The sequence below is a fragment of the Cercospora beticola genome, chromosome 2 (assembly GCF_033473495.1).
Source record: "Cercospora beticola chromosome 2, complete sequence".
Taxonomy (NCBI): Eukaryota; Fungi; Ascomycota; class Dothideomycetes; order Mycosphaerellales; family Mycosphaerellaceae; genus Cercospora; species Cercospora beticola.
Genome location: NC_088936.1, coordinates 999628 through 1012876, shown reverse-complemented (window position 1 = coordinate 1012876; position 13249 = coordinate 999628). Strand labels below are relative to the sequence as shown.

At 51.4% G+C, this 13249-nt stretch overlaps 4 protein-coding genes across 4 annotated transcripts; 1 reads left to right on the top strand and 3 right to left on the bottom strand.

The window, feature by feature from the left end:
• Positions 1 to 1122: 1122 nt before the first annotated feature.
• RHO25_002426 (uncharacterized protein) lies at positions 1123 to 5178 on the top strand (the record flags this gene model as incomplete). Its single annotated transcript, XM_023598009.2, has 1 exon — positions 1123 to 5178. One exon carries the CDS (start codon positions 1123 to 1125, stop codon positions 5176 to 5178), a length of 4056 nt encoding a protein of 1351 aa, XP_023455458.2.
• A 214-nt stretch (positions 5179 to 5392) lies between these two features.
• Positions 5393 to 8044, bottom strand: RHO25_002425 (uncharacterized protein; the record flags this gene model as incomplete). The annotated part of the gene is made up of 3 exons (XM_023598008.2): positions 5393 to 6294; positions 6358 to 7873; positions 7928 to 8044. The coding sequence occupies 3 exons, from the start codon at positions 8042 to 8044 to the stop codon at positions 5393 to 5395; spliced, it is 2535 nt and encodes an 844-aa protein (XP_023455457.1).
• A 704-nt stretch (positions 8045 to 8748) lies between these two features.
• Positions 8749 to 10347, bottom strand: RHO25_002424 (uncharacterized protein; the record flags this gene model as incomplete). Its single annotated transcript, XM_023598007.1, has 1 exon — positions 8749 to 10347. The coding sequence occupies one exon, from the start codon at positions 10345 to 10347 to the stop codon at positions 8749 to 8751; it is 1599 nt and encodes a 532-aa protein (XP_023455456.1).
• A 544-nt stretch (positions 10348 to 10891) lies between these two features.
• RHO25_002423 (uncharacterized protein) lies at positions 10892 to 12651 on the bottom strand (the record flags this gene model as incomplete). The annotated part of the gene is made up of 2 exons (XM_023598006.2): positions 10892 to 11817; positions 11880 to 12651. 2 exons carry the CDS (start codon positions 12649 to 12651, stop codon positions 10892 to 10894), a joined length of 1698 nt encoding a protein of 565 aa, XP_023455455.1.
• Positions 12652 to 13249: the final 598 nt, after the last annotated feature.

Genomic DNA, 13249 nt, shown 5'->3' with positions numbered 1-13249 from the left:
TCTCACCAAGTCCTCTCGATCCGCTCATTGTGTCTTCAACTTTCCTGCAGCTCTAATCGCTGCGGCCGGGATTTTCGATTGTGGAGATAGATATTATGCTTCCAAACCAGGAACGCCGGTGGACTGGTGACTTGAGCATAGAGTATACCCTAAGGAGGTAGGTCATGCATCCTTCTCAGCTCGTCTTAGGTGAAAGGAGCGATGATGTGTCACGGCGGAAGTGGCTTTCTATGGAGGGCGACTCGCGAGACAATGTTGCAAGGTGTTGTAATGCCTTAGGCATAATGCCAAGCCAGGATCCGCAACGTCCCTGCGTCCCTTCCATGGCCTCTCATCTGCTTACACAGTGGCCGCTTCTGCTCGTTCGTTCACTCATTGCACCTTTGCTGCACGGGAGCAGATACATTTTGCGCGTTCGAGCGATGAATATGCCCATCTTGCAGGCACTCAATCAGCCGCACCGCAGAGGGCTGATTGTACGCATGCCTCGTCGCACCGCATGCTCTGCTGATACCAAGTTTCAAGTTCAGCGGTCTGTGATTGCAGCTTAGTTCTCTTTGACATCATCTCAGATCGTGATTCTCTGGCTGCTCCCTGTGGCTACGTGCTATCCCCACTAGACACAATATGGCACGCGAGGCTCAGAGAAGCTCTTTCAGTAGCGGCAGAAACCACTGCATTGGTCTTGTCACCTAATGGAATGTATACTCGCCCCGAGGTTGCCTGGAGCCACAACATCTCAGCCTTGTGCACCATTGCACACCCATACAAAATGAGGTTGCAGGCCGTGGCACAGCGCACTGCTGCCAGACCTTCATTTGCGTCGAATCCTTCAGTCCAGCATCAAGCGCTAGCTGTCTCATCTCGTATTCCGATTCTTTTGCAAGCTAGAATTCCCTCTACTCGTTGTCGCTCAGCGCATCTGAAGCACAGCGATCTCAGCAGCAGACTCGGGCAGCAACTCAATCGACGACGATTCCTGCACACGCCACCCATATACTTGGTTCTGCAACGCTCAGAGCCTGCTCGTTCACTGCCAGATGTTATCAAATGGCTGCCCCTCACCATCAAGGCGGGCTGAATCCTGCACAAAATGACCATCCGAGCGACTGTCACCCAGTTATGCGCAGAAAGCCGCTTTCAACGAGACCTACGGACTCAGGTGGTGACGAGCTAGTGGCTCATGTAAAGCGAAACACCCATGAGCACGATGAGGATGAGTTTCTGGGGCTCAGCCATGTGCCACAAGAAAGCAACATTGGCGGTGCGATCGACCAGGACCTGAGCCGAGCAGGAGTCAATACAGAGCTTATGACACTAAACGAGAAACGCGTAAACTCGCGGGACTTACACAAAACCCGGGAGCCGTTTTGGACCCGGAAAAGCACGTTGTGCCTGTTCATTGCTGTGTTTGTTGCTATGGCAGTGTCTCTCCTCAGCCTGTGGTCCCTGGACCAGTCCCGGAACGGTTTCCACGTTACATCAGGGTCTAAACAGTACGCGTGGACCTACGCGCCTACAGCTGTACTTGTCGTAGTCATCAGTCTGTGGAGGCAAGTTGACTACCAGTGCAAGATGCTGCAACCTTGGAGGGAGCTTTATGACGGCTCAGTCAGTGCGGACCGTAGTATCCTATTGGACTACATCTCCCCTTTACAAGCAACGAGTCTTATTAAAGCAATTCGATACCGACATACAGCGGTGATCGCATCGATCTGCGGATTTGCGATATTAAAGCTCATTGTGTTGTTCTCCACTGGTCTTTTCGTACTCAAACCAACTATTCTGCAAGATACACGCTCTATCAAGCTAAGCACAAGTTTTGATGGCAAAGAATTCTGGAACTACGTGCAATTTGAGCCAATTTTCGACGAAAAAGAACCAATATACCGCGCCGTGGGAGCAAGTTGTGTGCAAACGTACTACGGCATACTGCGCGGCGACGTTGAAACGCCGAAGACTGTAGTAGAATTGCGTACTTTCCAGTGCTTTGAGCTTGACGACGACACTGCTGTTCGTACCGTTTCTACAGAGGTAGATGTCTTCGAGCCGCAGATCTCTTGTGAGATAGCAGAACCAGATCTCACAAAGGAGCAGGACCATCAGAACATTGCACTTCGCAGCGAGACTTGCTCTGTGGGCTTCGAGCATCAGGACAAGATTAGATTCGACTACGAAAAGACGACTCGGGTTTGCGAATCTAAGGCTTGTAAGGATCCGCACTTCATCTACGTCTGGGAGAGGGTCAATTGCTCCAACGTGGGCATGCGTGGCGAGTACGTCGAAGACTTCGGGCTAGATGCGAGCACAATAGATAATCTTCGCTATGCTTTGGTGACTGGAACCGTCACATCGAGACTTGCCTCTGGACAAGAAGTCGAGCAAGAAGCGGGGGCCAAACAACCTACGTATAATGTCATATTGCACGAACCACTTTCCGCCGCCGTGATTTGCAAAGTCGATTACACCATCAGTCGGGCAAATGTAACTCATGATCCTCATAGCGATACCTACATGCTGGGGTCCTTGACAGACGAGCGGCACCTGGAGGACCACACAGGGGTCATGCTTGGTGAAATACTGTACGGAGCGTTGATGGAGGCCAGCAACCTGCCTTTCGAATCCGACGAATTCGTCACTGAAACGGGCGGATACCAAGGATCCGGTGCTCGCTCTTTTTACTCATTATTGCAGCAAACTTTGGGCCACAACAACTCAATGCAACCTCTGTTGTCACCGGAGAGCCTGCAGAAGGCTGCTACTCTGTGCTACGCCGGCATGTCGACCCACTTCATGCACAAGTCGTACCTCAGGACGACCGATATCCTGTCAGAAGGGCGCGCAATCTACGAGAAAGAACGCCTTCGTATTGGTCTGACATCGATGAGCATCATGACGACAGGTTTTCTGATGGTGGTCTTGTGCACGTTGTGCCTCGTTCTCACCATGTCATCCGTCCAACCTCCCGACAATACAGACTCGCTCGCAACTCGAGCAATGATACTACGGGCGAGTTCAGACCTACAAGATATTCTTCGCACCGCGGGAATGTCACGTACGAGCCAATTGACCGCATTGCTCGACAAATACAAGTTCACGGTCCTGCCTCATCGCCAGTGTAAGATCGAAGTCACGCCCGCCGAGCTGGGCTTGGCGAGAGAAGTCCCAAAGTCGAAGCAGCAGCTGTGGGCTCCTCTCGCAGCTAAATACCCCATGATAAGCCTCATGTTCTTGATGCCTTTGGCTATGATCGTGGTCCTCGAAGTGCTCAATCGGATTTCCGTGGCTAGAAACGGCATCCTTGATGTATCTACAAACGAGGACACGGCTAGCATTGTGTCCCGTTACGCCACAGCTCTCGTGATGCTGTTGATCGCTACATGTTTCAACAACTTTGACTTTCTGGTTTCGTCATTGGCATCATTCAGTCTCTTATGCAAAGGCGCCGTTTCCGCAAGCAGGTCCATTCACTTCCATCCACTCGGAAGCATGCCATTGGTGGCAATCATGCAATCGTTCCGGGCACAGAATTTTGCCTCGGTGTTCTCAAATTTTGCGGCCATGACTGGGAGTACACTCACAGTGGTAGCATCTGGGTTGCTATTTGTAGACCACGCTGTAACTTTTGATTCACCAGTCAGAGTCACTTTGGAAAGTCGTTGGGACATCACGAGGACCAACTTCGATAATGGAGCAGGCGTCCTGTTGGATCAAGTGCAGCACGGGATGAATACCATGCCCATAACGATCTGGAACAACACTGTGTTTCCCATGTTACGATACATCCGGACGCCGACTGGTGAGTATGTTGTAGTCGAAGGAACGAGGAACTATACTATGCGGGTGGATGCGCTCCGTCCACAGTTGGACTGTAAGATCGTGCCCGACGGTAACATCATCATTGTTAAGGACGACAAATTGAGGGTCATCAAGATTGAAGTGCTTCCAGAATTGCCTCCAGGCTGCCATCGTGGCGGACAGTACGACACAGACAGCTTTACGAACATCAGCGTACCCCTCGAGGGGATTGAAGACCCGAGCTTCGTGGGACGCTTTCTGGATCTACATTTGGATTCAGGGCCAGAAACTGCGCAAAATCGGCTTGGTGAACACATTGTGGGTGCAGGAGAACAAGCAGACCGTGATGTTCATGTTCAAACTCCGGATGCTCATCCAGGTTGTCCATCCATCGGCATAGTCTTTGTCAAAACTAATGAGAGTTTCGACCCCAAACACAACGACATAACAGCTCTCTTATGCTCGCAGAAGCTGGAAATGGTCAGCATCGACTCCATCTACTACCGGAATGGCTCGCTGCGGCCACTGGTTGATACACGGAATCCGCATATGTTCTTGCACGAGTCAACAACATATCTAATGAATGTTACGAACGGCGGAGAGACTTTCTCATGGCCGGTGCAGCATTACTTGTCCGATCCTGGTGGATCTCTCTCTCGCTTCAACAAAAGCTTGATGTACGAGAACCACCAACCTCTTGACCTTTTTTTCGACCATGTCACCTTTGGGCCGAATGGGACTGCCCTTGAAGATATGGCTGGGCCTGCAAATCGAGGCACACTCAGTCGAGCAGTACAAAACTTGTACAATAGATACATGTGCCTGGTCATTGATAAGAAGTTCCGCGAGCCTATCAGTCCCGATGATCAGATCGCTGACGACAGCGACACGGTGCAAGGGACGATGTGGGTCCAGCGATCACGATTGAAAGTCAACACCACTTCAAAGCTCGCCCTTCAAATCATGCTCGCGGCCATGACAGCTCTCGGACTCGGAGCTTGGTGGTTGACAAACTTGCGACGCACATTACCAAGAAATCCGTGCTCAATAGCCAGCACGATGGCTCTGCTAGCCGGATCAGATCTGTGCGATGGACCCGACCCTCTCATACCAGATAATGCTCTGTCGCTGAGTAAGCAAGAGCAACTTGAGCTATTCAGTGGTTGGATGTTTAGTCTCGGGTGGTGGCGTAAGACCAAGAAGTCCAACAGCAGCGATGCACCTGCTACTGATGAAGCGGAGTCTTCAGAGACTTTGCTTGCCAAGCAAGAAAGTGAAGAGTGGAGGTTTGGAATCGATGTTGTTATGCCTGAGCGACTGGGATTCCGTGAGAGAACACGGGGTCGAAGGAAGGGACGTGAGCATGTGGAGGCAGAGTAAGGCTCTGATGTCGGAGTGAACTGAATTGTAAGTCGGAGTGTCTGGGACTTTCTACGGATGTCTTTGTCATCGACTGAGCTGCGCATAAGAACAGGTTTACGAGTCTTTGTCGCGGACATTGAGCAGACGAGCAGAAAAGAATCCTAGCATTGGTCGCCTTCCACCACTGCTGTTATCACCGCAGCTGCTTCCTACAACGTTCGCACTGCACTCATCATTTGCCTATACTAATCTCAACACTCACATCACTGCTCCTTTTCTGAAACATCGCAATAGTCTGCGGGAAACCAGCCTGGTTGTCGGCATAATACGCAACATCCTCGCCATCCACTGTGATCGGCCAGTGTACTCCCACAGTTGCCAGACCGTATACCAACACGTCGCAACTGCCTTCAATGCTGACCACTCGGCTCTGGCATGTGGAATCATTGCCACGATCCGAGCAAGAAGTGTTGTAGTTGTTGAAGAAAGAGTACAATCCAGCACCGTAGATGAGAATATCATGCGAATCAACGACACGAAGACCCCAACCATTTGCTGCGGGAATGTTGATCGCGGTACTGTTGCGAGTGCTTGGGGTGGTGGTATTCCAGCTTGTAGTCGAGTTGAGTCCTGTTGGCAGGGAAGAGTTCTTCCTCTCCAGGATTGGATCTCTGACAGTGAGCTGCTCAAACACTGGATCGTACAACTCTTCCACTACAGGGAACGGAATAATCGCATTCGGATTTGGCTGGTAGTATGCAGTCTCGGTCTGAATCAATCCGGCCCAAACATTCTTTGCGTTGACGAATTGATATTCATACAGAACGTGATGTTCGACGCCAGTTCCGATCATCCAAACTGGGCCTTGAGATTCATCGAGGAGTCCACGTCCGGCGTAGACTGTCACACGAGTTTTGGCATTGTCTTCAAGATCGTGGTCGGCGATCCACACCCAGACGTTCTCGAGGTAGAGACCAGAAGATTCTGGCGTGATGTGCATGGAGAGGTAGCCGGAGATGCAGTTGTTCTCGACAGTATCGATTGTCACAGTCGTGTTGGGAGTCGTGGGACAGTCTTCTTTCAGAAGCTTGGAGCCTGCGAAGCCTCCGATACGGACATGTACATCCCACAGGCCTGAAGATCCGTGTTAGTGACTGTCCATGGTCTCTGCAAATTTCGGCCTTTCGCTTCACTTACCACTTGGTGTGCCCGCAGGAGCGATCAAGTTGTACTCAAACATGATGGCACCTCGTTGTCTGCCCTGAGTGCTGATCACAGTATCACTCCACTCAATACTACCCGCCTCGCCTTTTGCGCCAATTTGGATGACTGGCTTTGGGTTCTCCATATCATCGAAGTACGATCCATACGAGAGAATGACGGAATATGTCTCTCCGACGATCTTTGAGCCTGCGGGAATGTAAAGCGTGCTAGAGACCAGATAGTCACCGTGATCAATGTAGAGGATCTTCTGCTCATTCACAGCACGGTTGATTGCATTCTGAAGCGCGACCGTGTCGTCAGCATTTCCGTCTCCTTTGGCTCCAGCATCTCTAGCGCTGATGAACCAAGACAGCGGATACTCTCCGTACTGCGGCTTCGAACGTTCGAAGTATTTGCCATCTGACTGGACAAGCACGCCAGGTCGTGCATCTGGTTGGAAGGTTTGTTCGAGTCTGTTGGGTCCATTTGGAAGATATGCGTTTCCATCAATCCAGCCGGCAACGTAGTTAGTATTCTGGAGTCGTGGCCCCGAAGGTCCCTGAACTACGACAGAAACATTGTCCAGCTGCAAGTTCTCGAGGATCAAAGTGTTCGCACTCGCAGGCGAAGATGTCTCATTGCGACCGGTTATGAATCCAGTAGCCGTGTTGCTGATCGAAGAGTCGATGAAGTTGATCGAGCCAGTAGTAAGACCGAATTGATCAGTGTTGGAGAGGTTGAGACCAATAGTGCAGTTGTCGATTGTGATTGACTTGTAGGTCCAACCCCAGTCCCATAACTGGTTGATAGCAGTGACTACGTTCTTGAAAGTCAAGTTTCGAGCAGTGTACTGTTGGTTGCCGATGTTCGCCCCGATCAGGCCTCCATAGAAGACCAGGTCGGTGAGCAGGCCGCCACTGCCTTCTTCGCACAGCATACCAATATGCTGTGTTCCTGGCGCGTCACTGAGATTGAAGACCAGGTTCGATACCTGGTTGACCTGTCCTGTCGGCCAGTGTAGCGCCGTAACAGAGGTATTGGCTGGCACCAAAGTGGTATCGATGATCAAGTTACGAACTTGTCTCCAAAAGGTATCGACCGGCTTGTAGCCCAGACCTTTGTCGGTGTACTGATTGCCATCCACTACAAAGCTGCCGGCGGGAAAGCTGGGCGTTGCGCGAATGACAGGTGGGCAGTTCGGGTTTCCAATGAGCTGAGTGTAGTAGTAAGAGACGATGCTCGCGTTGACCATATAAGTTCCAGCAGGGAAGTAGACGACCGCTGGGGTAGTCGTAGTGGTGTTGCAGACGCCTGGCGCACAGCGGTCTCCTTCGGTTATGGCTGCATTGATCGCTTTGGAGTCATCTGTGAGACCGTCACCCTTCGCGCCGTAATCTTTCACATTTCGGAAGACTGTGTAATTCGAAGGGTTGCGGTTGAACGCTGCGATTCCTTGATGCTGAATGTCTTCCATCCAGTACTGGCATCGTGGATCCGGAGTTCCGCCGTACTGACAGCAATTGTCAGTCTATCACAAAGTTTCGTGAACACTGCTGCAACATACCTGTGGTCCAGTCGCGTTGGGCCATTGCTGGAGGCCATTGATGCTGAGCAGCGGAGAAGCAAAAGTACTCTGGAATGTACTCAATAGAGACAATGAATAGAATAAAAGAGACTGCATGTTAACGAAAGTCTTGAATCATATGTGTTATGCAAAAGAGCGAATGAACAAGGAAGGTGTAGCAATGAGAAGTTGCGTGAGCACAACTCAAATGTATACATAGACCTCGTCCAGCGTGCCCGAGTCCTCCGGTTTCGAATTATGGTGGCATGGGATCCTGGCGTAGCTTGAGAAACCCCAATTTGCTATTCGGTGTCATCGAACGCGCACTAAGTCCAAGGTGTTGCACCATAGGTAGAGTGATGATCGTGCGACCCTGATACTGAGTGTTGATGCTGTGGCAGAAATCCTGATCATGTTTGCGAAGCGACTGCAATCTTTTTCTCTCCACGCATGACGGTCTGGGTGCTTTTGCGTTTCCCCATGGCACGAAACAAAAAGGGCGCGATTACTGATCTTTTGATTCCCTTGTCGTATCACTCGCGAATACAGTTTGGCTGGAACGCTACTCAAGTGTCCCGATATTGATCCGGCTTGTTCCTGTTTATGCGGGAGGCATCTGGATTTGTATGTTCCCTTGGCGGAAGAAACGGTCCTGACTCAAAGCCTTGCTGATTATGTGATACATAGGGCTGCGGTTAGTTGTACCGAGCGTTATGGGCAGAGCGACATGTGCATCCGATCTTTCCTAGGTCATCGTGAAGGTTACGTTGTCCCACGCAAGCCAGTACACACAGCTTTGTGTTTCCTCAGAACACATTCATTCAAGGGACAGGATATTCCTCCTGAGGGACCCGAAGGCATTTTTCTGGTAAACGTCCAAGCTCCGGGTATTCCTTTGCCATCTTGACAGCCCATGTGCGAAAGTCGGAATTGGATGAGATATACGCACTGTTAGATTCTACGTCCTCCGAGCTTTTAAGTCCCAGTATAAGAGCTTTATAGAGATCGTGTTCGAGAATCTTGAAAAGGGCCGGAGTTGGAAGAATTTCCCGCAGCTTGTCAATAAATTTGTGTCCGCTCAAGAAATGTGCGATAGAGCGGATGTCATGCTGTCGTTGCATTCTGTCTGGCCACATCGGGCTACGTGCCTCCTGATCTGCATTTTGCTGTGATTCTATGCGCTTTCGGAGAGTTGCGACATGCTCTTCGAGTAGTTCGACGTGAGCTCGATCCTGGGGGCTGTGAGGGGGTTCCAACGTCGCCAAATATGTTTCGATACGCAAGATTGCTTCCTCCACTACGACGATTCCTTGATCTCGTAGCGGGAATATGCCCATTCGGTGTACGATTTCTGTTGCATTCGCATCGCTCTGATAGTCGACTGGGACAACGCTAGAAGTCATGCCGAGCAAGCCATAAACTTTGTCATTCTTCACGGAAGCGTCTCGCCTGACAAAGTTCGAGCTGGCAGTACTGAGGTCCATTTTGCGCGCCCGAGCCAAATCGGTCGACCGAATTTTGTCTTGGAGGAGGCTAAAAGTCTGGAGCGCATCACTCCAACCCTTGAACCGTTCGTGATAGTCGCCAGGCATGAGCCTTAAGCCTTGCTCGGGTCGGAAGGGCGATACATCCACCATTTTGACAGTGGATAAAGGGTCTATCACATTCTTCCATCCGTACTTGAGACATTCGTACAGGGTGAACCAGGAGATACGCAAGCCTTGGTACCAGATCCACAAATTTCGCGCGAGAACGATCTCCTGTACAATCCAAAGTCGTGACCAGAACGAGTGCCGCACGAGAGGCATGACAAGTGCACGGGCAGTCTCTATGCCCAAATGCGCGTCCAGGAAGTCACTTGCGATCTCTTGCACTGGCGTGCCAATCACCCGCATCGCTGCCATTGTGACGAAGTGTAGCTCCACTATATCGCAACAATCCTGCCAGGCATCTGGGTCCAAAGCAGTGGACGCGTTGACCATTGTTTCTTGGACACCCAACCAAACGATGACCTCTTCCGCTTGCTTGTAGACATCTCCCATTAGCGTGACCTGTGAACTTCTCTCGTCCAGATTAGTTTGATTGATGCAGATCGCATCGATGAATATCCATCCTACGCATTCGTTCCCCGTTCCGTCGTCTTTGTCGGCGTCGATGAGCTTCAAGAACTCGAAGAGGTTGGGATTCACGAGAAATGGTTCCCCGTTGACATGGATGACTTGGTCGGCCTTTTCAGTTCCCCAACAATACGACAATGCTTTGTATGAGGGTAGCAGATCGAGCAAAAATGTCTCTAGTTGAAATTGAGGGCATTCCTGAACGCATGAGGCCTCGACTGCTTTGACTCTTCCAGTAGTTTTGGCTCTCAGAAGACGGATTTGTCGGCTGACGGGAGGGAGCGTCTTGTATAGTGGCGCCATGTCAGGTCATGTGGTACACTGAGAGTAAGACCAGAACAGTCCTTGCTATGATTACCGGCCAGAATATTGGAAGTGTTGGAATGTGAACAGCCCGTGATATCGGGGCATGATGTACAAGTCAATGCTTGCGGGCGCAAGGCTCAGCTCCAAGGCCTCACACCATGTGGCGTTGGCTGCGCTCGAAGTGGCGCTTCTCAGCCAATGATATGGAAGCATCGAGCCAGACAAGAGCACTGATTGTTAGCACAGCACTCAGGGCTGTATAATTGCCGCTTGTTGGTAGAGACGGCTGTGGATGATAAAGTGACAGTCGCTGTGACAGTCTTTTACAGACAGTTGCTGTGACGCAAGTGCATGAGCGCACACGGAAGTGTCTCCATTCGGAAGAGTTTAAGAAGCGAACAGGCAACCCGCGCTGTACCAAGTAGACTGTATTCAGGTGACAGGAATCCCAGATGCGCTGACAGCCTACCTTTCTCAGTGTTGTCGAAGATCACTAGAGCCTGGCAGCTCGGTCAAAAGCTCTGGAATCAATACCTTTCGCCTAGTAGTACAGCGCCTTCTGCCACCAGTTACACCTCTCGTTCGCAGCCGGATCAACAGCCTGCGTAATACTCGTAGCATTCAACACCGTCACTGTCGCATTCTCACCATAAATCGGGAAATGCGGCACACCAGTCTCGCTCGGATACCCAAATTCGGCAAAATGTGTAATATACTCCTGCAACGCAATTGCAACATCAACGTTGATAACATCGCTGCTGGGTCCGCCGTCGTTGTAGAACGTGTATGCGATGTCAGTGCCGTGAAGCGCAGGAGGCACAACGAAGAAGTAAGCGTAAGTCTGGTTGCCGAACGCCTTGTCTAGGTAAAAAGTGTTGCAGACGAAGGCTGAGTCGGCGACAATCGCTGCATAACGCTCGATCTGGCCAGGGTAGGCATCGGCGGGGTAAAGTGTGTTGGCGAGGTAGTTCTTGTACAGCGGGAAAGCTTTGATCGATGGCTGGAGGCTGTCGATGTTGTCTTCGAAACCGCTTGAGTTCGAGGCGAGAGGATTGACGAATAGCAGTCCTTCGTTTTGGTTGTGGCCGACCATGACTTTGACGTCTTTGGCAAATCGTCCTTTGGCGAGAAGCTGGCCAGGAAGCTCTGGAGCGAAGATGCCGTCTACAGTTGGACCCCACGTGTATTGGCCGTACCGAGAAAGTGCTGTCTGAATGATGTTTGCGGTTTGCAGTTTCTCGTATGAAAGCTGACGAGCCTCGCCGATAGTTTTGACGCCAGCTAGACCGAGGAAAGCATTGAAAATGCTATCTTGCTCAATGTTTGAGGGCATCGGTTGAAATCCTGGAGATTGAGCAACAACCTGCTGAAAGGGCACTGGCTTTGAGCCGCCGAAAGCAGTGATCTGGTGCATGATCGATGACCCACCTGCACTCTCTCCAACAAGCGTTACTCGCTTCGGGTCACCTGTGCGAAGAAGTCTGGTCAGTATCACCAGAAGCACCGCAGACACAGGGCTTGGAACATACCTCCAAACTTGTGAATGTTGTCTTGAATCCATTCCAATGCGAGCCGCTGATCGTAGAGCCCAGTATTAGTGGTGCCGTCTGCCTGGAGATCTGGTCCGGAAAGCCATCCAAAAGCGCCCAGGCGGTAGTTCATGGCGACGTAAACCACGCCCTTGTTCTTCTCATTCTGCGCCCTGGCCAGAAGGCCTGCTGGATTACCTGCGCCCTGCTTCGAGCCACCAGTGAAACTACCTCCATAGATCCACACAAGAACAGGCGCGCCTTCGAAGTCATCGGCTCCGGCTCTATCGAAAATCTCCTTTGGCACCTGAACGTCCAGAAACAAGCAGTCCTCTGTAGTTCGAGGATCCTGTTCGGGCAGGCTGGCGCTGCCAGAACTGCTGACATTGAAGTCGGCGGCGGTGAAGTTCCTCTTGCCTGCTAGGTACGAAGGAACAAATTGTGTGGCAGTCAGCAGCCAAGCTGGATTCGCTTGAGGGCAAATTCGATCGACCTCTCCTGTCTCGACAGCCGTACGGTTCTCGACAGGTGGCAATGGTGCTCGGAATCTCAGATCACCGACTGGAGGCTGCGCGTATCGGATGTTCGAGAAGTTGTAGTAGTTTCCGGTGTCGTTGAAGACCGTCGCTCGTTGAAGTACGTAGCCTAGGTCAACTATCGGCAGCTCAGTCGAGTTTGAGAGGCCAACATCGCGAGATTCGACATTCGAAGGTCTCGCATGAGCGAAGCCTGCGAGCGACAATGCCGCCGCAATCTTGATCAGTGATGGCATAACAGCTGTCACTCTACTTTGCTCAGGCGAACAAACGTCCTTGGGCGAAACAAACAGCCACAATGCAAAGTGAATGCAGAAGAGAACCAACCTTGAAGCGACTTGCACTGCCGCGACCGACACGTAAATGGCTCTATGCCACAGGTGGTGTCCACGTCTAGGTGTACGATGCCTGCAATACCCGTAAGGTGAACCGAAAGGAGCACCGTCACCGAAAGCCACGCGCTTGCCGTGGCGCAAGAATACCGGTTCTGTGGGCTGTCTGTGGAATGGATTTCTCTTCTTTCGCCACCAAGACGCGCACGCCTCAGCCTAAATGCCATCAAGCATTTTAGCACATGGACTTTCACGTGCGCTTGTGTCACCTCTGAAGCCGTCGTCCGGTCCGTCGTTTTATTCAGCGTCGAGCTCTGCCGCGGTGATTTCTTCATGATGAAGTCTTTCGCCGAGCAAGGCCGAGTTATGGCATCGATTATGTGCAGTCAGCGTGGCCATGATCGTTGCCTCTGCGGGTGTCTGTGAAGCAGGATATCCGTATTTAGTCACCGCTGATGCGTGAAGGTGTTGCTGACCCGCGAGGCGCGCGAAAGTTGAAGGT